At 46.1% G+C, this 27706-nt stretch overlaps 1 protein-coding gene across 1 annotated transcript; it reads right to left on the bottom strand.

Annotated features, from left to right (window-relative positions):
* Nucleotides 1-263: 263 nt before the first annotated feature.
* Nucleotides 264-5307, bottom strand: PROB1 (proline rich basic protein 1). The gene has a single exon (XM_077926495.1). It carries the CDS (start codon nt 5255-5257, stop codon nt 767-769), a length of 4491 nt encoding a protein of 1496 aa, XP_077782621.1. The 5' UTR covers nt 5258-5307; the 3' UTR covers nt 264-766.
* Nucleotides 5308-27706: the final 22399 nt, after the last annotated feature.

Genomic DNA, 27706 nt, shown 5'->3' with positions numbered 1-27706 from the left:
TTACCAAGCCAACGATGCAGCCAGCCTCTTCAGCGCACAGCTCTAGCAAAATGTGAAGCTCTGAGGAGAAGCCATGTCTGCTGTTCCCAGTCTGCCTACACATATCTCTACCCACCCATCTTCAAAACATTTACGCTGATAGAAACATGCTCGTGTCGGCTGGGCTCTGATGGCAAAAGTGAAGTGAGGTACCATGAAAATTTAAGCAAGCCTGAACATGCTGATGATTCGTGCATAAATATACAAAAGTATCAAGTCTCAAAAAGTTTGGATGAACATTTAATTTCTACAGAAGAGTCAAGAGCTGTGGCTAACTGGACTCCTCAGGAAATAGACTTAGCATTACAATCATATACCTTATAGCACGCCTTAAGGAACAAACTTGATAGTTGCAAAGGAGGACAACCTGACAGGCTGAATCCTGGTCCCGTTGAAGTCAACACCTAACTCCCATTGGCTTCAATTAGCACCAGAATATGGCCCTTTACTGCCAGGGATGTTTACATTAAAATCAAATTTACTAAGCCAGTGAGGTGCACTGTAAACTTTTGGTGCCCCATTATCTCTTTTGGGTCCTTCAGAGCCCAAACAGCAGAATATACTGAACTAAAGGAAACCAAGCTTTCCCTCTCCCTTTCATTCCTTTTTCACAGATTCCAGGAAAAGAGGTTGGGTTTGACCTTTTTTTTTTTTTTAAAAAAAGAAAAGAACAGAATTATCTGAAATACAAAAACAGTTTTCCCAGTCGCCCTTGTCGCGCTGCACTTCACATCCTAAGGAAGGATGAACCCTTTTCAGTTCCAGAAGGACCAGAACTTGAAGGTGAGGAAAATAAAGTTTGATTGGGATTAGGACTTGAATTCATTCCAGTGGGGATATAGTACAAACTCTCCATGTAGTTGCCGTCGGCAGTCTGGGTAGCTGGAGGAACGTCGCTCTTTGGAAAATGGCTGTAATTTTCGTTGAGGTTTGCATTTTCTTGAGCGGGTTGTTGGTCTTGAAGATCCAGGTTGGCGGGGGGCATCGCTGGAGGGGGAGGGGGGAACCCAGGAAACCCAGAGTACGACATGTAAGGTGGTCCATAACCTCCTGGATTCATGACCACTGGTGAGAAAGGAGACTGGTAAAGCCCGCTGTGTGACGATAGTGGGACTGGGGGTATCAGGACCTCAATGTACTGCCCTGTTTCTGGGTCATAAAGCATCTTTAATTGAGGCTGCCTTGGCGGTTCCACATAGTAGCATTTCCCACTCTCTGGATCAACCAACATTTTTCTGTGCCCCTGTAGAGGAGGAGGAGGAGGAGGAGCTGCAGCAGGAGCAGGGTGAAAGTGCCTCGTTGGGCTTGGTGCACTCTTACCAGATGGCGAAATTCCTTCATTTCTTCTTGTGAAGCTAGGAGACTCTTCAAGTCTTAGGGGGAGTTGCCCATGGCTCGGGTGACTGTATAGCACGTTGTCGGAGGGTGCCTTCCTCTCCATTTGTTTTGGTGGGAAAAGTTCGTGGCTTATTTTATTTCCCGATGCTTCTCCACTCGGCTGGAAGGAGACATTGGAGGTGAAAGAGTTGTTGTCAGTGTTCAAAGGCACTGGGTGTTTAACAGTTGCTTCAGATTGATGGGTTTTCACAGGAATCGTTAAGTAATTTGTGTTGTCAGCCTGGGTAGCTGAAAAATACTGTTCATTTGTTGCCTGATGTTTGTTGAAGTTGTCACACCCTGGGTCGTGGAGCTTTCCATAAGAGGTTGATGGAGTAAAAGAGGAGTTTGATATCACCTTGATTCCTTCAGTGTACTCTGTTGGTGCTAGTGGACTGTTTGAAATCACACAATCAGACTGTATTCTGTTGTGCTTGTCCAAGGGTCTGGTGTCTTCCTGTACTGTAGAGTCATATCTACCATCTGCAAAATTACTATTTTCTTGAGTCTGTGTGTGAATATTTTGGGTGCTTGTCATTGGAGGCCTGATGGCTTGTGGGTACCTATAGCTTCCATGAGATGATCCAGATTCTGGAAACATATTTTCGTCTTTCAGAAGGTTATTGGAAGCCACTGAGAAGAACTCACTGGATAAATGTTTCTGATAGGGCAACTCGGCTGCTTGGGTTTTGCAAGGGTCATTAATATAGCTTGTGGTTCCACAGCCATTATCTCTCCTTGTGATTTCCCGCACATAGGTAGAAGATGGGATCTTAAGAGACTCAGATGAAGCAGCATCTTGGGTTTCTCTCAACAAACTATGTTTAGACTGTGGCACTGAATCTTTCATGGTCCTTTCATCCAGTCTGGAGCAACTGGAAGCTGGAAAATAGTCAGTTTCAGTTTTGTGTGACTGTTTGGAGAGAGAACTGTTGACTTTAATATTAAGCTGAGATTCTTTCTTGGTAGTTGTAGAAGAAGGCCTGACATTTAATTCACTCCGCTCATAAGGCACTTGTTTGTTTTCAAACAATTCTTTATTTTCAACAAGTTTCTTGGACTGAATTGTAGTAATGTGCACTGCAGGTTCACCCACCGCAGAACATTTGCTTTCTGGATGACATACCGGTACATTTTCGTGTGTCTGTACTGTGGGATTAGAATTATCAGTGGGCTCCTTGCTCCTTGTGCTCTGATCATGTAGAGAAAGCATTGACACATCAATGCCCCCAATTTGGTCTTGCTTATTCTCCTGTGCATTACTTGCTGTTTGCATATCATCTTTCCGACATATTGATGTGCAGCGTATGAACAGAGGTGAAACAGCTGGGGGCTCCTTTGGTAGCACAATTAAGCTGTTCTCACTTTTGCTTTCAGAATAGGATGCCTGATCTACACTGGAGCTGTCTGAAGATTTAAAGCCAAGATTATATGTGTCCTTCACTAATTTTCTTACACCTCTGGGCTGATGTATTCTGGCCTTCTCTTTGCTTTCCGTTTGAATTGTCTCCCCTGTGTGAGGTGTTTTGGGGGGATTTGATTTTTCACCACTGTGTGATTTGACAGAAGCTGGAAAAGCCACAGATGAAAGTTTCATGCTCTGAAAAGTAGGCAGCCTCCGCTCATTGGAAACTCTGTCCAAAGATTTGTGCCTAGAGGCATTTGGAACATTATGCTCATTCTTGATCTGAGGGATGAGTTTCATTTCTTTGGTTTTGGATGTGAAGATGTTACTGGGAGTATCTTTGGGTACCACAAGGCTTTTCGGTTTCAGGGGGAATTTGTCTTCCTTTCCCTGTGTGTGCCTGCTCTGACGAATGGCTCGCTGCTTCAGATTTGGCCATGGCTTTTGTGGCTTTGCAAATTTCGGAACTGCAGCCAAGCTTTCCGTATCAGCCTCCATGGACTCAAACACAGCTCGGGCTCTCCTGTATTCTTTCCTTACCCCAGCGGCCTGCTTCCTGGTGTTGCTTGATTCTATTACATTCACAGCCCCGTCTGCCAAAATGGGGAGTCTTTTCAGCTGAGCGACTTCTTGATACTTCAGTCTCTCATTCAGCTCGTTAAATGTATCTTTCAGTTTGCAGACATTCTCCCGCAGTTGCTCGTTGAGCACAACTCCTTTGGTTGGCCTCAAGGCGTCCACGCCGTCTTTATTCACTGTGATGGGCTCTGACCTCTCACTGGTGGAATGGCTCTGCACATCCTCCGTTGAAAAACTGCAGTCCGACTTAGACAGAGAACTTGACTTGCCTTCTAAACTGTCCCCTGGGAGGTCAGTGCTTATGGACGAAGGGACAGAAGAGGTTGAGCTCACCCGGACAGATGCTTGTTCCATTTTAATCCTGTGTTCGTACTGCATTTTTTTAGCCAAAACGTTTTTCACCAGGCTGGAAGCCATCCTCGTTTTGCTGTAAGCGTTGTTCAAAGAGGCGGCTTTCAGAAATTGCTTATAATTCAGCCTAAACTCATCGCTGTTATTTCTCACTTTCACACACGACTCTTTTCGTGGTTGTGTGAATGGCTGGAGGGCAGCGCAGTCCCCAGCAGCACAAAAACCTGCCTCCTTCTTCTCCTTCCGCCTTAACTGGATCTGACGCTTGGGCACCATTCTCTTTTTAGAGAGGCTCTTTTTGCCATCAGCATTCTCTAGGGCGACATCGATGCACTCAGCGTGCTCCTTCCCCAAGACGCCACTGAGCAGTCCTACATCTGGGGCTTTGCTGGCTGTTGGGAGTAGCCGGCTTCCTTTAGCGTGGCCGACCACCACTGTTTTCCTCTGATCACTGCATAATGGCCACCTGTTCACTCCATTACTATCTTCCGGCAAGGAATTGGACAGGCTGGAGGATGTCCTGTTACTGGAACTATACATATCTAGGTAGCTGCCTTGTGGGCATGAGAGACTCTGGAAGGACAGAGCAGTGAGCTTCTCTACTTCGTTATCAGCCTCATCAGAGTCACTCAAAACACATGGATTTTCAACAAAATATTTGGGGCATGCTGGTTTGCTACTTACAGGACCATGCACTCGACTGCCAAGGCTGCTTTTCTTCGGCTTGCGTGCACTGGGTAACATTTCCTTGGATTTGTCGGAACTGAATTGTGAAGGATGGTCCAAATACTTCGATCCGCTGTCTCCTGGCTGCAGCCTCCGTGTGACTAGCCCCATTCTACCACTGCACACTGGGTCTGAGCTATTCTTAGCTTTGATTGACATCTGAACCTGTTGCTTTTCCTGCCCACTGGAACAGAGTTTGTCTCTGCAGGTTTGATCTTTTATAGTACCCTTGGGGTCTGCCTGCAGGCTCGGTGCTCTCGCCTCTTGGACTGGCAATGACTCGCCAAGTGTCTCGCTCCTGCGTAAAGGAAAACGAGCTCGGGATCCTCCAGATGTAACAGCATAAGTATTCCCTTTTGTGCCGCACAGGCCATCTCGTAAGACGTCGCTGGAACTATTCAAAGTCCCATGGAGTTGGCTGGCTGTAACCTTGGAAATCCTATCAGCAGGGCTTGTCTGAGCTGCAGGAAGGACCGGCGTTGCTGTTACGCTTCCTTGCTCATGTTCTGAGTCGCAGCAAGTGCACTCCTCGAGACAATCTCCAGCTTCTTCAAAGAATTCGACACAGTCCTTGAAACTCTCCGCTTCCTCTGAACCCGGCGCTGAACGGTAAGAAGAACTAGACGTGTCCGAGGTGCGGTCTCCTTTGGAATTGCTCGGAACATGGCAGTCTTTCTCTGGAGGAGAATGGAGTCTGCAGCTGTAGTTGTTGATTTCTTCTCCGTCAGGACCACCAGGCTCAGGAGAAAGTTGACTGCTTCTCGTCACGCAGGGGAACATTTTTATGCTGCATAAACCATTCAGATCTGAGCTGGAACAATGGGAGTCTGGATCCTGTTTTATCGCTGTTGCAGCTGGGTCTGTTCCCACTCACACTTGCGAACTTGATCTTCTGGGAGAAGCTCATGTTCCATCCTCTCCCTGTTTAATCCAGTCATGATAAAAAAGCGAAACCTCTGGTTATGTCATGTGCCTGTTTGAGGGAGGCATGCCGAAGAAAATAGAAACACACACATGCAGCGTGCTATAAAAACACAAGCATCAGTAAACAGAAAACAAAATATCAGTGCTATATTTGCTTTCCTTCTCTCCAGAGCAACTCAGCCAGAAGTTGAGATACAGAGCAGCTAGTTCCAAAATGCGTTATGGCTTGCAGAACAAAGTACTCCAGGAGGCACCAGTGACATTAGAGAAATAAAAATAAAGATTAAAAATCCAAGCGTGTTAGCATGGTTGCTACAGGTGTCGTCTGATAAAATAATTTTTAGTCCTTTAATCACCTAAATGGCTGAATAAATTCATCACTTAAAAACAAATACAATTGTATACGCGTAATACTTCGATCTTGAAGGAAATTAGGTAGGACATGTTTATGCTGGGACTGGTGCCATCTTAGAAGACGCATTTCTTCCTATGTGAGAGAGGAGGAGGAAAGCATATTCTGGGACTTCTTGCCCTCTGCAACTTCTATAAGTACACATATTTAAAATACTTTAAATACGGTATCTGAAGAAGTGTGCATGCACGCGAAAGCTCATACCAATAACAAACTTAGTTGGTCTCTAAGGTGCTGCTGGAAAGATTTTTTTTATTTTGTTTCGGCTACGGCAGACCAGCACAGCTACCTACCTGTAACTTAAAATAATTTAACATTAATCAAAGCAAGAGTTTCCCACGTATTTGATTAAAGGCTGCAGTTCTAACAATTATTAATACTGTCGACGGAGGGGATCAAAAGCAACGCAACATTCCCACTTTAAGGCAACAGCTTTCATTCAGACCAGGGTTTCCCAAACTTGGGTCTTCAGCTGTTTTTTGGACTACAATTCCCACCATCCCTAGCTAGCAGGAAAAGTGGTCAGGGATGATGGGAACTGTAGTCCAAAAACAGCTGGAGACCCAAGTTTGGGAAACCCTGACTTAGACCAAGGACAACCAATGCATTGCCCTCCAGGTGTTGTTAGACTGCAATTCCCATCAGTGCCAGTCAGCATGGCCAATGGTCAGGGATGATGGGATTTGTAGTTCAACATCTAGAAGGCACCATGTTGGCTACCCTTGCTTTAATACCTTTGCTTGCACAGCAGCATATCTGGACTGGCAACATCTACTGCTTCCAGAGTGGTTGGGATGGTTGCTGTGCCTCCAGTCTTCTAGCTAGACTGGTGACTGGGAGCGGCCGCCGAGACCATATAACACCGGTCTTGAAAGACCTACACTGCCTCCCAGTACGTTTCCGAGCACAATTCAAAGTGTTGGTGCTGACCTTGAAAGCCCTAAACGGCCTTGGTCCAGTATTTCTGAAGGAGCGTCTCCACCTCCATCGTTCTGCCCGGACACTGAGGTCCAGCGCTGAGGGCCTTATGGCGGTTCCCTCGCTACGAGAAGCCAAGTTACAGGGAACCAGGCAGAGGGCCTTCTCGGTAGTGGCACCCGCCCTGTGGAACGCCCTCCCACCAGATGTCAAAGAGAAAAACAACTACCAAACTTTTAGAAGACATCTGAAGGCAGCCCTGTTTAGGGAAGCTTTTAATGTTTAATAGGTTATTGTATTTTGTGTTCTGTTGGAAGCGACCCAGAGTGGCTGGGGAAACCCAACCAGATGGACGGGGTATAAATAAATAAATAAATAAATTATTATTATTATTATTATTATTATTATTATTATTATTGCAGTGGTGATTATGGCTGCTTGCTTTGGACTTCCATTTCTGTCTCCTCCATTCGACTCCTTAACTCTGTCTCCTTTCAAAGACTGAAGCTGATAGCACAACAATACTGTGTGTGGAGGGATTACCCTTTTCGTTTGTTATTATGGTATGTCTTTCTGGGTTTTTATATTATAAACTGCTCTGTGGTCTTCGGATGAAGGGTGGTGTCAGAGACTGCCTCCAGGTCCCAGCTCACAGAAGACCAACGCTAGCCAGCAGAACTGTACAAAAGTCTTTATTGAAGTTTAGTTCCCATTTTCAAACCCTAGCGTGCGTCTCTACGTCTAGACCCTAGACCAGCGAAGCCTCGTCTGAGTCTCCGCCCCCTGTACACCAGTTTAAGACTCTAGCCTTACTCCACCTTCTGCGTTTCTCCTTCCGCCTCTGGGTCCTACTACCCCCCGGGGTGCCTTCCTTCCTGGACGCCTCGGATGCGGACCCCTCGGACTCCTCCCCCTCTCTTCGGCGGGCTTTGGGACCCGGCTCCCTCTCCGGGCTGCTCATTGCGCCACCCTCTTGTACATTTGAACTTGGCGCGCGCGCGCTGCCCCTGACCTTCCTTTTGACCGTTTCCTCGCTCTCTGATGCAGGCGTGGCTAACCCTGACTCATGTCCTTCCGCTGACGGAAAGCTGCCTGCTGCCGATGCCTGGGGCTCCTCCCCCCTACTGCTCTCCGGTGGGGAAGCTGGTCCCGATTTCCAGCTGCTGCTCTCTGAGTCCCCTCTGGCCCCTCCTTCCTGAGGTGTTCCCTCTGGCAACCCCCTAGCTCTGATCACGGGAGCCCCTTTCTGTGAATCCTCTGATTCGCTGGAGAGACTTAGAGACCTCGGACGGCTATCATCGCTGACCTCTCCCTCGGATTCCTCTCCCTCGGTCTCTAATTCCTCCCTTTCCTGTCCCTCTGCTCCTGAACCCCTGACATCCATCCCCCCCTCGAAGCCCCCCCTTCCCCCCTCCCCTCCTTCCGGTGTGGGTACTGGGTGCTCCGTCGTAGCGGGGGTGCGTGCAGGATACAGTTCGTCCCCCATGTACTCGTCTACGTCGCTCTCCTCTGCTTCCATCTCTCTGTCTCCGTGCTCGAACCCCACGTCTTCCCCCAACACGTCCATGTCCGTCTCGCCCCCCTCCCCCTCTTCGGGTGGTCCCAGCCAAGGACCCCTCAGCCACTTCCTGCGCCACTGCTCCTCTTGTCGATCGTCCCACCAATAAGAGCTGTCTGAGGCAGACCCCGGTGGCGAACCCACCTGGGAGCTCGTGACTGGGGCCTGTTCCTCGTCCGAGGCGAACCCCTGGAATGTGCTGGCTGAAAGAGTGGGTGTGAAGAGCCAGTCGTCGAAATACTCGGCTGGCATGGGCCTGTGTGGGAATAGGGCATGAAACTCCTCTTTGAGCAGAGGCTCCTCCAAAGCATAGTCCGGTACCCAGCTGTTGGCACTGGCCGGGGTACCCTCTCTGGCTAGGAGATATTCTACTCCTTCTTCCCCCCATCTCGAGTCTAAAATCTCTGTGACCTCGTTGATGTGCCCCCTCCTTGGCGACCCCCCCTTCCTGGGCCCCTCTCTGAGCGGGTCTGGTGCTGTGTCTGGCTCCTGAAATCTATGAGGTGCTTTGTAGGGCGTGAGCACCGATCTATGGAACACCGGATGCATTCTGGAACCCTCCAGAAGAGCCAACCGGAAGGCCACTGGATTGACCTGTGCCTGGACTTGGTAAGGTCCTAGCTGCTTATGTCCTAGCTTCTTCTTCGCTAACGATCTGGTCGGCACTGCTTGCGCTGCTAACCAGACCCAGTCTCCCACCTGTATGTCTTCCCCAACTCTTCTGTGCCTGTCGGCCTGCACTTTGTATGCGTGTTTTGCTAGTTCTAACTGCCTCCTGAGCTGTTCGTGGACTTCCTGCAACTCCGACGCTAAGGCTTCCGCTGCCTGTGGCTCCCCCTCCCCCACTCTCTCTAAACTCGGGAAGGTTCTGGGATGCCTCCCGTTGTTGGCGAAGAACGGCGTCACCCCCGTCGACACGTGCTTCGTATTGTTGTAAGCGAACTCGGCGAGTGGCAGGTAGTCCACCCATGTCGTGGGCTGCTGATTGGCGTAGCATCTCAGGTACTGCTGCATGATGGCGTTGACCCTCTCCGCTTGCCCGTTGGTCTGTGGGTGTCTCGCCGACGCCAAATTGACTTTGACGTTCAGAATGCCCATCAGCTTCTGCCAGAAGTTCGAGATGAACTGTCGCCCCCGGTCGGAGAGAATAGACCGTGGCAGACCGTGGACTTTGAACACGTGGTCTATGAACAGTTTAGCGGTCTGCTCTGCCGTGGCTACCTTCGCACACGGAATGAAGTGTGCCATTTTAGTAAACATGTCCACCACCACTAGCACTGCTGTCTTTCCCCTTGAACTGGGCAGATCCGTGACGAAGTCCAGGGCCACCCTCTCCCACGGTTCAGACGGTGTCTGCAGCGGTTCCAGCAGTCCCGCCGGCGGTTTGTGAACTGACTTGGCCCTTTGGCAGGTGTCACATCTCGAGACGTAATCCGCTACTTCCCCCCGCATCTTGGGCCACCAAAAGTCTCTGGCTACTAGTTCGACAGTCTTTTCTTTGCCAAAGTGCCCGGCGGTGGGAGCGTCGTGTAGCTGCTGCAGGACCCTTGCACGGAGGTCGTCTCCCGGCACGTAGAGTGCTCCCTTGTGGAGGAGCAACCCATCTCGTATCTGGAACTCGTCGGCCTTCGCTGTGCCCTTGTGCACCTCCTCCATCTTGGCTTGTGCGAAGGGGTCTTCCCGCAGCGCGCGACGTACGGCGTCCAGGTCCACGGTTGCCGACGCGCATGCCCACGCTTCCGGTGCGAAAATGTGCTTGGCCGCCGACGGTGCCGCCTCCTCAAGGTATTGCGGCTTTCTGGACAATGCATCTGCCATCACGTTATTGTCGCCTGGGATGTACTCTATCTTGAAGTCGAAATCCGCGAAGAACTCTGCCCATCTAATGTGCCTCTGGTTGAGGAACCTAGCCGTGCGCCAGTACTCCAGATTCTTGTGGTCCGTGTGGACCTGCACTGTGTGTCTGGCTCCGATAAGGAAGTGCCGCCATGCCTTGAACGCTGCATGGATGGCTAGCAACTCCCTGTCCCAGATGGTATAATTCTGCTCCGACTTGCTGAGCTTCCTCGAGTAGAAGGCGCACGGCCTCCAGTCCCCCTGCTGGTCTTGTTGCAACAGGACGGCTCCCACGGCTCTGTCTGAGGCGTCTGTCTCCACCCTCATGGGTCTGCTGGGATTCACATGCAGCAGCTGCTCTTCGGACGCGAAGAGACGCTTGAGTTTCTGAAAGGACTGCTCCGCTTGCTCCGTCCAGATGAATTTCTTCTTCTTGGAGCTGAGCGTGTCGGTGATGGCCGCTGTCTGCATGGCAAATCCCTTGATGAACTTGCGGTAAAAGTTGGCAAAGCCGACAAACCGCTGGACTTCCTTCCGATTGCGTGGGCTCTTCCAGTCTAAAACTGCGCGAACCTTGGCGCTGTCCATGGCGAGCCCCGTGTCCGACAACTTGTATCCCAGGAAATCCACCTCCGTCATGTCGAACTGGCACTTCTCCAGCTTGGCGTACAGCCTGTGCTCCTTCAGTCTCTGCAGAACTTCCCTGACATCCCTCTCGTGCGCCTCTCGCGATTCTGAAAAAATCAGGATGTCGTCCAGGAAGCATACGCACTTCTTGTAAAGGAGCCCCGCCAGCACATGATGCATAAATGCTTGGAAACAGTGAGAGCCATTTTGTAATCCGAAGGGCATAACTCTGTATTCGTAGGTGCCCAGTGGCGTGAACATGGCCGTCTTCCACTCGTCGCCTTCGCACATGCGAATCAGGTTGTACGCCCCACGTAGATCCAACTTGGTGAAAACGCGTCCTTTCCGCACCGTCGCGAGCAGGTCGTCTATCTTGGGCATGGGGAAGGCTGAGGGCTTGGTTTTCGAGTTTAAAATTCGATAGTCCACGACCAGCCTCCTTTGGGGCGTGTCCCGTTTCTTCACAAAGAATACTGGACTGCCTCCCACCGCTTTTGACTCCCGGATGAACCCACGCTTCAAATTGTGATCTATGAACTCCCTGAGTTCCTGCAGTTCATCCTCAGACATGGAGTACAGTTTCCCAGTTGGCAGCGTCGCCCCCGGCAGGAGGTCAATCTTGCAGTCATAGGGCCTGTGAGGAGGTAGCTTGTCCGCTTCCTTCTCGCAGAATACTTCCAAAAACTCCGCATACTTGAGGGGTACTGCTTGCAGCGTGCCCAACTGTAACTGCGGGTCTTCCTCTTCCCCTTCTGGGCTGGGTATAATGCAGTGTTCCGCACAGTAGGAGGAGCCAAAAGTCAGTTGGCGCTGGTACCAAGCCAATGCTGGGCTGTGTCTGTGCAGCCAACTCATGCCTAATACTATAGGCGTGTCGGACAGTTGGGTGACATTGAAACTGATGACTTCCCGGTGATTCCCAATTTGCATCACCATAGGCGGCGTCTGCTGCACCACCTGCCCCCCTAGCAGTTCCCTGCCATCCACCGTGACAACCTTCAGGGGCAGTGTGGCTGGCAGTAATGCTACGTTGTGTTGTTGAATGAACTCCAGTCCTATAAAGTCTGCGTTACTGCCAGAGTCAATTGTAATAGGCACTTCTAAGGTGAGTCCATTGGGCAGCTGAAGCGATGCGGTTAGCTGCACCACTGGCTTGGGCGGGAGGGGGTCTGTGGGCTGCAAAATCTCTGGGGACTTCCTCACTGACTCGTCTGGCTGGGCCCCAGTGCCTCCTCTTCCAGCCAGACTTGGTCGTTTCCCTGCTGTGGTGCTCTCTGCTGAGTTGTTTCCAATACTGTCACTGAAGCTGCAGTGTGCTTGAGGATCCTCTGGGGACACTCTTTCGCCATGTGCTCTGCACTCTCACATATATAACACTTCCTGTTCCTTCTAGGCAGCTTCGATTTTACTGCTCCCGGTGTTAAGGCTCTGGTAGCTGAGTGAGCCCTAGCACCGCCAATCTCCATCTGCTCCTCGCCCCCTCCCTGTGGAGGCGTGGACTGCGCACGCGCTGCCTCTCTTGGCAAGAGGGAGGGCACTCTCGCTGGTGAGCGTCCCCAACGCCCTTCTTCTTTGCTCCATGGGCGTTCTTCCTGCCTCACCCCAATCGACAGCGCTCTTTCAACCACTTGTTGAGTGGTTGTGGGTCTCTCTCCCCTTGCCATCTCATCCTTGATCTGTGCATGCAGACCCTCCCAAAAAAGGTCTCTAACCGGCGGAGAATCCTTATCCCAATTCAGCGCGTTGACCAATGCAAAAAACCGGGAATGATACTGCCTTACGCTGGCTTTCCCTTGTCTTAGCCCAAATACGTCCCTCCGGGCAATGTCAAGGTCTATTTTGGATAAGAAACAGGAGTCCATCGCCTTAATGAACGCATCTGCGCTTTGGAGCGCTGGATCCTTATCCCTCCACAGGTTGCGCAGCCATGCTTTCGCGTCCCCATGCAAATGAGACAAAATAAACCCCACTTTCTCCCGCTCATCTCTAAAGTCTCTTTCCAGCAGCTGCAGCGCAAACAGCACATCTGCTCGGAAATTGGGGTACTGCTGCAAATTCCCATCAAAATGAGATACAATGCTGCCTCCTCTCTTCCCCAAACCGATCCCCTCGGATCTGGGTACTGGGATCCCCTGCTTTACAAGCCCTTCCAACCTGACTTGAAGATCTCTGCAGGCAGCTGCCGCTTCTTCCTCTCTCTTCCTGGATGCGATTATTTCAGCGTTGAGTAGTGTCACCGCTTCTTGCAGGGAAGCTATTTTCTGTTCTGTAGTCATCTTGCCTGACTCTTGTGAGCTCGCAAGGCACCAGTCTTCTACCCTCCCTGCCTCGCTTCCTTAGCGATGCTTGAGGCGAAGAAAACCGATGATACGTGAGACGAGGCTTACTGTCAGAGACTGCCTCCAGGTCTCAGCTCACAGAAGACCAACGCTAGCCAGTAGAACTGTACAGAAGTCTTTATTGACATTTAGTTTCCATTTTCAAACCCTAGCGTGCGTCTCTACGTCTAGACCCTAGACCAGCGAAGCCTCGTCTGAGTCTCCGCCCCCTGTACACCAGCTTAAGACTCTAGCCTTACTCCACCTTCTACGTTTCTCCTTCCTCCTCTGGGTCCTACTACCCCCCTGGGTGCCTTCCTTCCTGGATGCCTCGGAAGCGGACCCTTCGGACTCCTCCCCTTCTCTCCGGCGGGCTTTGGGACCCGGCTCTCTCTCCGGACTGCCCATTACGCCCCCCTCTTGTACATTTGAACTTGGCGCGCGCGCGCTGCCCCTGACCTTCCTTTTGACCGTTACCTCGCTCTCTGATGCAGGCGTGGCTAACCCTGACTCCTGTCCTTCCGCTGACGGAATGCTGCCTGCTGCCGATGTTTGGGACTCCTCCCCCTTACTGCTCTCCGGTGGAGAAGCTGGTCCCGATTTCCAGCTGCTGCTCTCTGAGTCCCCTCTGGCCCCTCCTTCCTGGGGTGTTCCCTCTGGCAACCCCCCGGCTCTGACCACTGGAGCCCCTTTCTGTGAATCCTCTGATTCACTGGAGAGACTTAGAGACCTCGGATGGCTATCATCGCTGACTTCTCCCTCAGAACCCTCTCCCTCTGTCTCTAATTCCTCCCTTTCCTGTCCCTCTGCTCCTGAACCCCTGACACCTGTGAAAGAAAAAAATTCTAAGCCCCAGGGTCAGAATATCAGCAAAAATCTGACATTTTCCAATTCACTCAAATATTCTGCCAAACTGTTGCAAATTCTCCCCTGAAAGGTTTGGCGGTGGAAACAGAAGGGTTTTTATCATAGGACATGAAATCAGCCCTCGACAACTAAAACCTGTGGGGGAAAAAATTCCTAAGCCCCGGGGTCAGAAAATCAGCAAAAATCTGAAATTCTCCAATTCACTCAAAAATGCTGCCAAGCTGTTGGAAATTCTCCCCTGAATGGTTTGGCGGTGGAAACAGAAGGTTTTTTTTATCATAGGACATGAAATCAGCCCTCGACAACTTAACCTGTGGGGGAAAAAATTTCTAAGCCCCGGGGTCAGAAAATCAGCAAAAATCTGAAATTCTCCAATTCACTCAAAAATGCTGCCAAGCTGTTGCAAATTCTCCCCTGAAAGGTTTGGCGGTGGAAACAGAAGGCTCTTTATCATAGGACATGAAATCAGCCCTCGACAACTTAACCTGTGAAAAAAAAAATTTCTAAGCCCCGGGGTCAGAAAATCAGCAAAAATCTGACATTTTCCAATTCACTCAAATATTCTGCCAAACTGTTGCAAATTCTCCCCTGAAAGGTTTGGCGGTGGAAACAGAAGGCTTTTTATCATAGGACATGAAATCAGCCCTTGACAACTTAACCTGTGAAAAAAAAAATTTCTAAGCCCCGGGGTCAGAAAATCAGCAAAAATCTGAAAGTCTCCAATTCTCTCAGAAATGTTGCCAAGCTGTTGCAAATTCTCCCCTGAAAGGTTTGGTGGTGGAAACAGAAGGCTTTTTATCATAGGACATGAAATCAGCCCTCGACAACGTAACCTGTGGGGAAAAAATTTCTAAGCCCCGGCGTCAGAAAATCAGCAAAAATCTGAAATTCTCCAATTCATTCAAAAATGCTGCCAAGCTGTTGCAAATTCTCCCCTGAAAGTTTTGGCGGTGGAAACAGAAGGCTTTTTATCATAGGAAATGAAATCAGCCCTCGACAACTTAACCTGTGGAAAAAAAAATTCTAAGCCCCGGGGTCAGAAAATCAGCAAAAATCTGACATTTTCCAATTTACTCAAAAATGCTGCCAAGCCATTGCAAATTCTCCCCTGAAAGGTTTGGTGGTGGAAACAGAAGGCTTTTTATCATAGGACATGAAATCAGCCCTCGGCAACTTAACCTGTGAAAAAAAACATTTCTAAGCCCCGGGGTCAGAAAATCAGCAAAAATCTGACATTTTCCAGTTCACTCAAAAATGCTGCCAAGCTGTTGCAAATTCTCCCCTGAAAGGTTTGGCGGTGGAAACAGAAGGCTTTTTATCATAGGACATGAAATCAGCCCTCGACAACTTAACCTGTGAAAAAAAAAATTCCCAAGCCCCGGGGTCAGAAAATCAGCAAAAATCTGAAATTCTCCAATTGACTCAAAAATGCTGCCAAACTGTTGCAAATTCTCCCCTGAAAGGTTTGGCGGTGGAAACAGAAGGCTTTTTATCATAGGACATGAAATCAGCCCTCGACAACTTAACCTGTGAAAGAAAAAAATTCTAAGCCCCAGGGTCAGAATATCAGCAAAAATCTGACATTTTCCAATTCACTCAAATATTCTGCCAAACTGTTGCAAATTCTCCCCTGAAAGGTTTGGCAGTGGAAACAGAGGGCTTTTTATCATAGGACATGAAATCAGCCCTCGACAACTTAACCTGTGGAAAAAAAAATTTCTAAGCCCCGGGGTCAGAAAATCAGCAAAAATCTGAAATTCTCCAATTCTCTCAGAAATGTTGCCAAGCTGTTTCAAATTCTCCCCTGAAAGGTTTGGTGGTGGAAACAGAAGGCTTTTTATCATAGGACATGAAATCAGCCCTCGACAACGTAACCTGTGAAAAAAAAAATTTCTAAGCCCCGGGGTCAGAAAATCAGCAAAAATCTGAAATTCTCCAATTCATTCAAAAATGCTGCCAAGCTGTTGCAAATTCTCCCCTGAAAGGTTTGGCGGTGGAAACAGAAGGCTTTTTATCATAGGACATGAAATCAGCCCTCGACAACTTAACCTGTGGGGAAAAAAATTCTAAGCCCCGGGGTCAGAAAATCAGCAAAAATCTGACATTTTCCAATTTACTGAAAAATGCTGCCAAGCCGTTGCAAATTCTCCCCTGAAAGGTTTGGCGGTGGAAACAGAAGGCTTTTTATCATAGGACATGAAATCAGCCCTCGACAACTTAACCTGTGAAAAAAAAAATTCCCAAGCCCCGGGGTCAGAAAATCAGCAAAAATCTGACATTTTCCAATTTACTCAAAAATGCTGCCAAGCCGTTGCAAATTCTCCCCTGAAAGGTTTGGCGGTGGAAACAGAAGGCTTTTTATCATAGGACATGAAATCAGCCCTCGACAACTTAACCTGTGAAAAAAAAAATTCCCAAGCCCCGGGGTCAGAAAATCAGCAAAAATCTGACATTTTCCAATTTACTCAAAAATGCTGCCAAGCCGTTGCAAATTCTCCCCTGAAAGGTTTGGCGGTGGAAACAGAAGGCTTTTTATCATAGGACATGAAATCAGCCCTCGACAACTTAACCTGTGAAAAAAAAAATTCCCAAGCCCCGGGGTCAGAAAATCAGCAAAAATCTGACATTTTCCAATTTACTCAAAAATGCTGCCAAGCCATTGCAAATTCTCCCCTGAAAGGTTTGGCGGTGGAAACAGAAGGCTTTTTATCATAGGACATGAAATCAGCCCTCGACAACTTAACCTGTGAAAAAAAAAATTCCCAAGCCCCGGGGTCAGAAAATCAGCAAAAATCTGACATTTTCCAATTTACTCAAAAATGCTGCCAAGCCGTTGCAAATTCTCCCCTGAAAGGTTTGGCGGTGGAAACAGAAGGCTTTTTATCATAGGACATGAAATCAGCCCTCGACAACTTAACCTGTGAAAAAAAAAATTTCTAAGCCCCGGGGTCAGAAAATCAGCAAAAATCTGAAATTCTCCAATTCTCTCAGAAATGTTGCCAAGCTGTTGCAAATTCTCCCCTGAAAGGTTTGGTGGTGGAAACAGAAGGCTTTTTATCATAGGACATGAAATCAGCCCTCGACAACGTAACCTGTGGGGAAAAAATTTCTAAGCCCCGGCGTCAGAAAATCAGCAAAAATCTGAAATTCTCCAATTCATTCAAAAATGCTGCCAAGCTGTTGCAAATTCTCCCCTGAAAGTTTTGGCGGTGGAAACAGAAGGCTTTTTATCATAGGAAATGAAATCAGCCCTCAACAACTTAACCTGTGAAAAAAAAAATTCTAAGCCCCGGGGTCAGAAAATCAGCAAAAATCTGACATTTTCCAATTTACTCAAAAATGCTGCCAAGCCATTGCAAATTCTCCCCTGAAAGGTTTGGCGGTGGAAACAGAAGGCTTTTTATCATAGGACATGAAATCAGCCCTCGACAACTTAACCTGTGAAAAAAAACATTTCTAAGCCCCAGGGTCAGAATATCAGCAAAAATCTGACATTTTCCAATTCACTCAAATATTCTGCCAAACTGTTGCAAATTCTCCCCTGAAAGGTTTGGCGGTGGAAACAGAAGGCTTTTTATCATAGGACATGAAATCAGCCCTCGACAACTAAAACCTGTGGGGGGGAAAATTCCTAAGCCCCGGGGTCAGAAAATCAGCAAAAATCTGAAATTCTCCAATTCACTCAAAAATGCTGCCAAGCTGTTGGAAATTCTCCCCTGAAAGGTTTGGCGGTGGAAACAGAAGGTTTTTTTTATCATAGGACATGAAATCAGCCCTCGACAACTTAACCTGTGGGGTAAAAAATTTCTAAGCCCCGGGGTCAGAAAATCAGCAAAAATCTGAAATTCTCCAATTCTCTCAGAAATGTTGCCAAGCTGTTGCAAATTCTCCCCTAAAAGGTTTGGTGGTGGAAACAGAAGGCTCTTTATCATAGGACATGAAATCAGCCCTCAACAACTTAACCTATGAAAAAAAAAATTCCCAAGCCCCGGGGTCAGAAAATCAGCAAAAATCTGACATTTTTCAATTCACTCAAATATTCTGCCAAACTGTTGCAAATTCTCCCCTGAAAGGTTTGGCAGTGGAAACAGAAGGCTTTTTATCATAGGACATGAAATCAGCCCTCGACAACTTAACCTGTAAAAAAAAAATTTCTAAGCCCCGGGGTCAGAAAATCAGCAAAAATCTGAAATTCTCCAATTCTCTCAGAAATGTTGCCAAGCTGTTGCAAATTCTCCCCTAAAAGGTTTGGTGGTGGAAACAGAAGGCTCTTTATCATAGGACATGAAATCAGCCCTCGACAACTTAACCTGTGAAAAAAAAAATTCCCAAGCCCCGGGGTCAGAAAATCAGCAAAAATCTGACATTTTCCAATTCACTCAAATATTCTGCCAAACTGTTGCAAATTCTCCCCTGAAAGGTTTGGCAGTGGAAACAGAAGGCTTTTTATCATAGGACATGAAATCAGCCCTCGACAACTTAACCTGTGAAAAAAAAAATTTCTAAGCCCCGGGGTCAGAAAATCAGCAAAAATCTGAAATTCTCCAATTCTCTCAGAAATGTTGCCAAGCTGTTGCAAATTCTCCCCTAAAAGGTTTGGTGGTGGAAACAGAAGGGTTTTTATCATACTACATGAAATCAGCCCTCGACAACGTAACCTGTGGGGAAAAAAATTTCTAAGCCCCGGGGTCAGAAAATCAGCAAAAATCTGAAATTCTCCAATTCATTCAAAAATGCTGCCAAGCTGTTGCAAATTCTCCCCTGAAAGTTTTGGCGGTGGAAACAGAAGGCTTTTTATCATAGGACATGAAATCAGCCCTCGACAACTTAACCTGTGGGGGAAAAAATTCTAAGCCCCGGGGTCAGAAAATCAGCAAAAATCTGACATTTTCCAATTTACTCAAAAATGCTGCCAAGCCGTTGCAAATTCTCCCCTGAAAGGTTTGGCGGTGGAAACAGAAGGCTTTTTATCATAGGACATGAAATCAGCCCTCGACAACTTAACCTGTGAAAAAAAAAATTTCTAAGCCCCGGGGTCAGAAAATCAGCAAAAATCTGACATTTTCCAATTCACTCAAAAATGCTGCCAAGCCGTTGCAAGTTCTCCCCTGAAAGGTTTGGCGGTAGAAACAGAAGGCTTTTTATCATAGGACATTAAATCAGCCCTCGACAACTTAACCTGTGAAAAAAAAATTTCTAAGCCCCGGGGTCAGAAAATCAGCAAAAATCTGAAATTCTCCAATTCTTTCAGAAATGTTGCCAAGCTGTTGCAAATTCTCCCCTGAAAGGTTTGGTGGTGGAAACAGAAGGCTTTTTATCATAGGACATGAAATCAGCCCTCGACAACGTAACCTGTGGGGAAAAAAATTTCTAAGCCCCAAGGTCAGAAAATCAGCAAAATTCTGACATTTTCCAATTCACTCAAAAATGCTGCAAAGCTGTTGCAAGTTCTCCCCTGAAAGGTTTGGCGGTGGAAACAGAAGGCTCTTTATCATAGGACATGAAATCAGCCCTCGACAACTTTACCTGTGAAAAAAAAAATTCCCAAGCCAGAAAAAATTCCCAAGGTCAGAAAATCCCCAAGGTCAGAAAATCAGTAAAAATCTGAAATTCTCCAATTGAATCAAAAATGCTGCCAAGCTGTTGCAAATTCTCCCCTGAAAGGTTTGGCGGTGGAAACAGAAGGCTTTTTATCATAGGACATGAAATCAGCCCTCGACAACTTAACCTGTGAAAGAAAAAAATTCTAAGCCCCAGGGTCAGAATATCAGCAAAAATCTGACATTTTCCAATTCACTCAAATATTCTGCCAAACTGTTGCAAATTCTCCCCTGAAAGGTTTGGCGGTGGAAACAGAAGGGTTTTTATCATAGGACATGAAATCAGCCCTCGACAACTTAACCTGTGGGGGAAAAGATTCCTAAGCCCCGGGGTCAGAAAATCAGCAAAAATCTGAAATTCTCCAATTCACTCAAAAATGCTGCCAAGCTGTTGCAAATTCTCCCCTGAAAGGTTTGGCGGTGGAAACAGAAGGTTTTTTTTATCATAGGACATGAAATCAGCCCTCGACAACTTAACCTGTGGGGGAAAAAAATTCCAAGCCCCGGGGTCAGAAAATCAGCAAAAATCTGAAATTCTCCAATTCACTCAAAAATGCTGCCAAGCTGTTGCAAATTCTCCCCTGAAAGGTTTGGCGGTGGAAACAGAAGGTTTTTTTTATCATAGGACATGAAATCAGCCCTCGACAACTTAACCTGTGGCGGAAAAAATTTCTAAGCCCCGGGGTCAGAAAATCAGCAAAAATCTGAAATTCTCCAATTCACTCAAAAATGCTGCCAAGCTGTTGCAAATTCTCCCCTGAAAGGTTTGGCGGTGGAAACAGAAGGCTCTTTATCATAGGACATGAAATCAGCCCTCGACAACTTAACCTGTGAAAAAAAAAATTTCTAAGCCCCGGTGTCAGAAAATCAGCAAAAATCTGAAATTCTCCAATTCTCTCAGAAATGTTGCCAAGCTGTTGCAAATTCTCCCCTGAAAGGTTTGGTGGTGGAAACAGAAGGCTTTTTATCATAGGACATGAAATCAGCCCTCGACAACGTAACCTGTGGGGCAAAAAATTTCTAAGCCCCGGGGTCAGAAAATCAGCAAAAATCTGAAATTCTCCAATTCATTCAAAAATGCTGCCAAGCTGTTGCAAATCCTCCCCTGAAAGTTTTGGCGGTGGAAACAGAAGGCTTTTTATCATAGGACATGAAATCAGCCCTCGACAACGTAACCTGTGGAAAAAAAATTTCTAAGCCCCGGGGTCAGAAAATCAGCAAAAATCTGACATTTTCCAATTCACTCAAATATTGTGCCAAACTGTTGCAAATTCTCCCCTGAAAGTTTTGGCGGTGGAAACAGAAGGCTTTTTATCATAGGACATGAAATCAGCCCTCGACAACTTAACCTGTGGGGAAAAAATTTCTAAGCCCCGGCGTCAGAAAATCAGCAAAAATCTGAAATTCTCCAATTCATTCAAAAATGCTGCCAAGCCGTTGCAAATTCTCCCCTGAAAGTTTTGGCGGTGGAAACAGACGGCTTTTTATCAAAGGAAATGAAATCAGCACTCGACAACTTAACCTGTGAAAAAAAACATTTGTAAGCCCCGGGGTCAGAAATTCAGCAAAAATCTGACATTTTCCAGTTCACTCAAAAATGCTGCCAAGCTGTTGCAAATTCTCCCCTGAAAGGTTTGGCGGTGGAAACAGAAGGCTTTTTATCATAGGACATGAAATCAGCCCTCGACAACTAAAACCTGTGGGGAAAAAAATTCCTAAGCCCCAGGGTCAGAATATCAGCAAAAATCTGAAATTCTCCAATTCACTCAAAAATGCTGCCAAGCTGTTGGAAATTCTCCCCTGAAAGGTTTGGCGGTGGAAACAGAAGGTTTTTTTTATCATAGGACATGAAATCAGCCCTCGACAACTTAACCTGTGGGGGGAAAAATTTCTAAGCCCCGGGGTCAGAAAATCAGCAAAAATCTGAAATTCTCCAATTCTCTCAGAAATGTTGCCAAGCTGTTGCAAATTCTCCCCTAAAAGGTTTGGTGGTGGAAACAGAAGGCTCTTTATCATAGGACATGAAATCAGCCCTCGACAACTTAACCTATGAAAAAAAAAATTCCCAAGCCCCGGGGTCAGAAAATCAGCAAAAATCTGACATTTTCCAATTCACTCAAATATTCTGCCAAACTGTTGCAAATTCTCCCCTGAAAGGTTTGGCAGTGGAAACAGAAGGCTTTTTATCATAGGATATGAAATCAGCCCTCGACAACTTAACCTGTGAAAAAAAAAATTTCTAAGCCCCGGGGTCAGAAAATCAGCAAAAATCTGAAATTCTCCAATTCTCTCAGAAATGTTGCCAAGCTGATGCAAATTCTCCCCTGAAAGGTTTGGTGGTGGAAACAGAAGGGTTTTTATCATACTATATGAAATCAGCCCTCGACAACGTAACCTGTGGGGAAAAAAATTTCTAAGCCCCGGGGTCAGAAAATCAGCAAAAATCTGAAATTCTCCAATTCATTCAAAAATGCTGCCAAGCTGTTGCAAATTCTCCCCTGAAAGTTTTGGCGGTGGAAACAGAAGGCTTTTTATCATAGGACAGGAAATCAGCCCTCGACAACTTAACCTGTGGGGGAAAAAATTCTAAGCCCCGGGGTCAGAAAATCAGCAAAAATCTGACATTTTCCAATTTAGTCAAAAATGCTGCCAAGCCGTTGCAAATTCTCCCCTGAAAGGTTTGGCGGTGGAAACAGAAGGCTTTTTATCATAGGACATGAAATCAGCCCTCGACAACTTAACCTGTGAAAAAAAAAATTTCTAAGACCCGGGGTCAGAAAATCAGCAAAAATCTGACATTTTCCAATTCACTCAAAAATGCTGCCAAGCCGTTGCAAGTTCTCCCCTGAAAGGTTTGGCGGTAGAAACAGAAGGCTTTTTATCATAGGACATGAAATCAGCCCTCGACAACTTAACCTGTGAAAAAAAAAATTCTAAGCCCCGGGGTCAGAAAATCAGCAAAAATCTGAAATTCTCCAATTCTTTCAGAAATGTTGCCAAGCTGTTGCAAATTCTCCTCTGAAAGGTTTGGTGGTGGAAACAGAAGGCTTTTTATCATAGGACATGAAATCAGCCCTCGACAACGTAACCTGTGGGGAAAAAAATTTGTAAGCCCCGGGGTCAGAAAATCAGCAAAAATCTGAAATTCTCCAATTCATTCAAAAATGCTGCCAAGCTGTTGCAAATTCTCCCCTGAAAGTTTTGGCGGTGGATACAGAAGGCTTTTTATCATAGGACATGAAATCAGCCCTCGACAACTTAACCTGTGGAAAAAAAAATTCTAAGCCCCGGGGTCAGAAAATCGGCAAAAATCTGACATTTTCCAATTTACTCAAAAATGCTGCCAAGCCATTGCAAATTCTCCCCTGAAAGGTTTGGCGGTGGAAACAGAAGGCTTTTTATCATAGGACATGAAATCAGCCCTCGACAACTTAACATGTGAAAAAAATTTTTTCTAAGCCCCGGGGTCAGAAAATCAGCAAAATTCTGACATTTTCCAATTCACTCAAAAATGCTGCCAAGCTGTTGCAAGTTCTCCCCTGAAAGGTTTGGCGGTGGAAACAGAAGGCTTTTTATCATAGGACATGAAATCAGCCCTCGACAACTTTACCTGTGAAAAAAAAAATTCCCAAGCCAGAAAAAATTCCCAAGGTCAGAAAATCCCCAAGGTCAGAAAATCAGTAAAAATCTGAAATTCTCCAATTGAATCAAAAATGCTGCCAAGCTGTTGCAAATTCTCCCCTGAAAGGTTTGGCAGTGGAAACAGAAGGCTTTTTATCATAGGACATGAAATCAGCCCTCGACAACTTAACCTGTGAAAGAAAAAAATTCTAAGCCCCAGGGTCAGAATATCAGCAAAAATCTGACATTTTCCAATTCACTCAAATATTCTGCCAAACTGTTGCAAATTCTCCCCTGAAAGGTTTGGCGGTGGAAACAGAAGGGTTTTTATCATAGGACATGAAATCAGCCCTCGACAACTTAACCTGTGGGGGAAAAGATTCCTAAGCCCCGGGGTCAGAAAATCAGCAAAAATCTGAAATTCTCCAATTCACTCATAAATGCTGCCAAGCTGTTGCAAATTCTCCCCTGAAAGGTTTGGCGGTGGAAACAGAAGGTTTTTTTTATCATAGGACATGAAATCAGCCCTCGACAACTTAACCTGTGGGGGAAAAAAATTCTAAGCCCCGGGGTCAGAAAATCAGCAAAAATCTGAAATTCTCCAATTCACTCAAAAATGCTGCCAAGCTGTTGGAAATTCTCCCCTGAAAGGTTTGGCGGTGGAAACAGAAGGTTTTTTTTATCATAGGACATGAAATCAGCCCTCGACAACTTTACCTGTGAAAAAAAAAATTCCCAAGCCCCGGGGTCAGAAAATCAGTAAAAATCTGAAATTCTCCAATTGACTCAAAAATGCTGCCAAGCTGTTGCAAATTCTCCCCTGAAAGGTTTAGCGGTGGAAACAGAAGGTTTTTTTTATCATAGGACATGAAATCAGCCCTCGACAACTTAACCTGTGGGGGGAAAAAATTCTAAGCCCCGGAGTCAGAAAATCAGCAAAAATCTGAAATTCTCCAATTCACTCAAAAATGCTGCCAAGCTGTTGCAAATTCTCCCCTGAAAGGTTTGGCGGTGGAAACAGAAGGCTCTTTATCATAGGACATGAAATCAGCCCTCGACAACTTAACCTGTGAAAAAAAAAATTCCCAAGCCCCGGGGTCAGAAAATCAGCAAAAATCTGACATTTTCCAATTCACTCAAATATTCTGCCAAACTGTTGCAAATTCTCCCCTGAAAGGTTTGGCAGTGGAAACAGAAGGCTTTTTATCATAGGACATGAAATCAGCCCTCGACAACTTAACTTGTGAAAAAAAAAATTTCTAAGCCCCGGGGTCAGAAAATCAGCAAAAATCTGAAATTCTCCAATTCTCTCAGAAATGTTGCCAAACTGTTGCAAATTCTCCCCTGAAAGGTTTGGTGGTGGAAACAGAAGGGTTTTTATCATAGGACATGAAATCAGCCCTCGACAACTTAACCTGTGGGGGAAAAAATTTCTAAGCCCCGGGGTCAGAAAATCAGTAAAAATCTGAAATTCTCCAATTCATTCAAAAATGGTGCCAAGCTGTTGCAAATTCTCCCCTGAAAGTTTTGGCGGTGGAAACAGAAGGCTTTTTATCATAGGACATGAAATCAGCCCTCGACAACTTGACCTGTGGGGGAAAAAATTCTAAGCCCCGGGGTCAGAAAATCAGCAAAAATCTGACATTTTCCAATTTACTCAAAAATGCTGCCAAGCCGTTGCAAATTCTCCCCTGAAAGGTTTGGCGGTGGAAACAGAAGGCTTTTTATCATAGGACGTGAAATCAGCCCTCGACAACTTAACCTGTGGGAAAAAAAATTTCTAAGCCCCGGGGTCAGAAAATCAGCAAAAATCTGAAATTCTCCAATTCATTCAAAAATGCTGCCAAGCTGTTGCAAATTCTCCCCTGAAAGTTTTGGCGGTGGAAACAGAAGGCTTTTTATCATAGGACATGAAATCAGCCCTCGACAACTTAACCTGTGGGGAAAAAAATTCTAAGCCCCGTGGTCAGAAAATCAGCAAAAATCTGACATTTTCCAATTTACTCAAAAATGCTGCCAAGCCGTTGCAAATTCTCCCCTGAAAGGTTTGGCGGTGGAAACAGAAGGGTTTTTATCATAGGACATGAAAGCAGCCCTCGACAACGTAACCTGTTGGGAAAAAAATTTCTAAGCCCCGGGGTCAGAAAATCAGCAAAAATCTGAAATTCTCCAATTCATTCAAAAATGCTGCCAAGCTGTTGCAAATTCTCCCCTGAAAGTTTTGGCGGTGGATACAGAAGGCTTTTTATCATAGGACATGAAATCAGCCCTCGACAACTTAACCTGTGGAAAAAAAAATTCTAAGCCCCGGGGTCAGAAAATCGGCAAAAATCTGACATTTTCCAATTTACTCAAAAATGCTGCCAAGCCATTGCAAATTCTCCCCTGAAAGGTTTGGCGGTGGAAACAGAAGGCTTTTTATCATAGGACATGAAATCAGCCCTCGACAACTTAACATGTGAAAAAAAATTTTTCTAAGCCCCGGGGTCAGAAAATCAGCAAAATTCTGACATTTTCCAATTCACTCAAAAATGCTGCCAAGCTGTTGCAAGTTCTCCCCTGAAAGGTTTGGCGGTGGAAACAGAAGGCTTTTTATCATAGGACATGAAATCAGCCCTCGACAACTTTACCTGTGAAAAAAAAAATTCCCAAGCCAGAAAAAATTCCCAAGGTCAGAAAATCCCCAAGGTCAGAAAATCAGTAAAAATCTGAAATTCTCCAATTGAATCAAAAATGCTGCCAAGCTGTTGCAAATTCTCCCCTGAAAGGTTTGGCAGTGGAAACAGAAGGCTTTTTATCATAGGACATGAAATCAGCCCTCGACAACTTAACCTGTGAAAGAAAAAAATTCTAAGCCCCAGGGTCAGAATATCAGCAAAAATCTGACATTTTCCAATTCACTCAAATATTCTGCCAAACTGTTGCAAATTCTCCCCTGAAAGGTTTGGCGGTGGAAACAGAAGGGTTTTTATCATAGGACATGAAATCAGCCCTCGACAACTTAACCTGTGGGGGAAAAGATTCCTAAGCCCCGGGGTCAGAAAATCAGCAAAAATCTGAAATTCTCCAATTCACTCATAAATGCTGCCAAGCTGTTGCAAATTCTCCCCTGAAAGGTTTGGCGGTGGAAACAGAAGGTTTTTTTTATCATAGGACATGAAATCAGCCCTCGACAACTTAACCTGTGGGGGGAAAAAATTCTAAGCCCCGGGGTCAGAAAATCAGCAAAAATCTGAAATTCTCCAATTCACTCAAAAATGCTGCCAAGCTGTTGGAAATTCTCCCCTGAAAGGTTTGGCGGTGGAAACAGAAGGTTTTTTTTATCATAGGACATGAAATCAGCCCTCGACAACTTAACCTGTGGGGGAAAAAATCTCTAAGCCCCGGGGTCAGAAAATCAGCAAAAATCTGAAATTCTCCAATTCACTCAAAAATGCTGCCAAGCTGTTGCAAATTCTCCCCTGAAAGGATTGGCGGTGGAAACAGAAGGCTCTTTATCATAGGACATGAAATCAGCCCTCGACAACTTAACCTGTGAAAAAAAAAATTCCCAAGCCCCGGGGTCAGAAAATCAGCAAAAATCTGACATTTTCCAATTCACTCAAATATTCTGCCAAACTGTTGCAAATTCTCCCCTGAAAGGTTTGGCAGTGGATACAGAAGGCTTTTTATCATAGGACATGAAATCAGCCCTCGACAACTTAACCTGTGGAAAAAAAAATTTCTAAGCCCCGGGGTCAGAAAATCAGCAAAAATCTGAAATTCTCCAATTCTCTCAGTAATGTTGCCAAGCTGTTGCAAATTCTCCCCTGAAAGGTTTGGTGGTGGAAACAGAAGGGTTTTTATCATAGGACATGAAATCAGCCCTCGACAACGTAACCTGTGGGGAAAAAAATTTCTAAGCCCCGGGGTCAGAAAATCAGCAAAAATCTGAAATTCTCCAATTCATTCAAAAATGCTGCCAAGCTGTTGCAAATTCTCCCCTGAAAGGTTTGGCGGTGGAAACAGAAGGGTTTTTATCATAGGACATGAAATCAGCCCTCGACAACATAACCTGTGAAAAAAAAAATTCCCAAGCCCCGGGGTCAGAAAATCAGCAAAAATCTGACATTTTCCAATTTACTCAAAAATGCTGCCAAGCCGTTACAAATTCTCCCCTGAAAGGTTTGGCGGTGGAAACAGAAGGCTTTTTATCATAGGACATGAAATCAGCCCTCGACAACTTAACCCGTGAAAAAAAAAATTTCTAAGCCCCGGGGTCAGAAAATCAGCAAAAATCTGACATTTTCCAATTCACTCAAAAATGCTGCCAAGCGGTTGCAAGTTCTCCCCTGAAAGGTTTGGCGGTAGAAACAGAAGGCTTTTTATCATAGGACATTAAATTAGCCCTCGACAACTTAACCTGTGAAAAAAAAATTTCTAAGCCCCGGGGTCAGAAAATCAGCAAAAATCTGAAATTCTCCAATTCTCTCAGAAATGTTGCCAAGCTGTTGCAAATTCTCCCCTGAAAGGTTTGGTGGTGGAAACAGAAGGCTTTTTATCATAGGA

Source organism: Podarcis muralis, chromosome 3 (genome assembly GCF_964188315.1).
Source record: "Podarcis muralis chromosome 3, rPodMur119.hap1.1, whole genome shotgun sequence".
In the NCBI taxonomy this organism is placed as follows: Eukaryota; Metazoa; Chordata; class Lepidosauria; order Squamata; family Lacertidae; genus Podarcis; species Podarcis muralis.
Note: the sequence above shows the minus strand (reverse complement) of the source record. Positions and strands in the feature narration are given on the sequence as shown.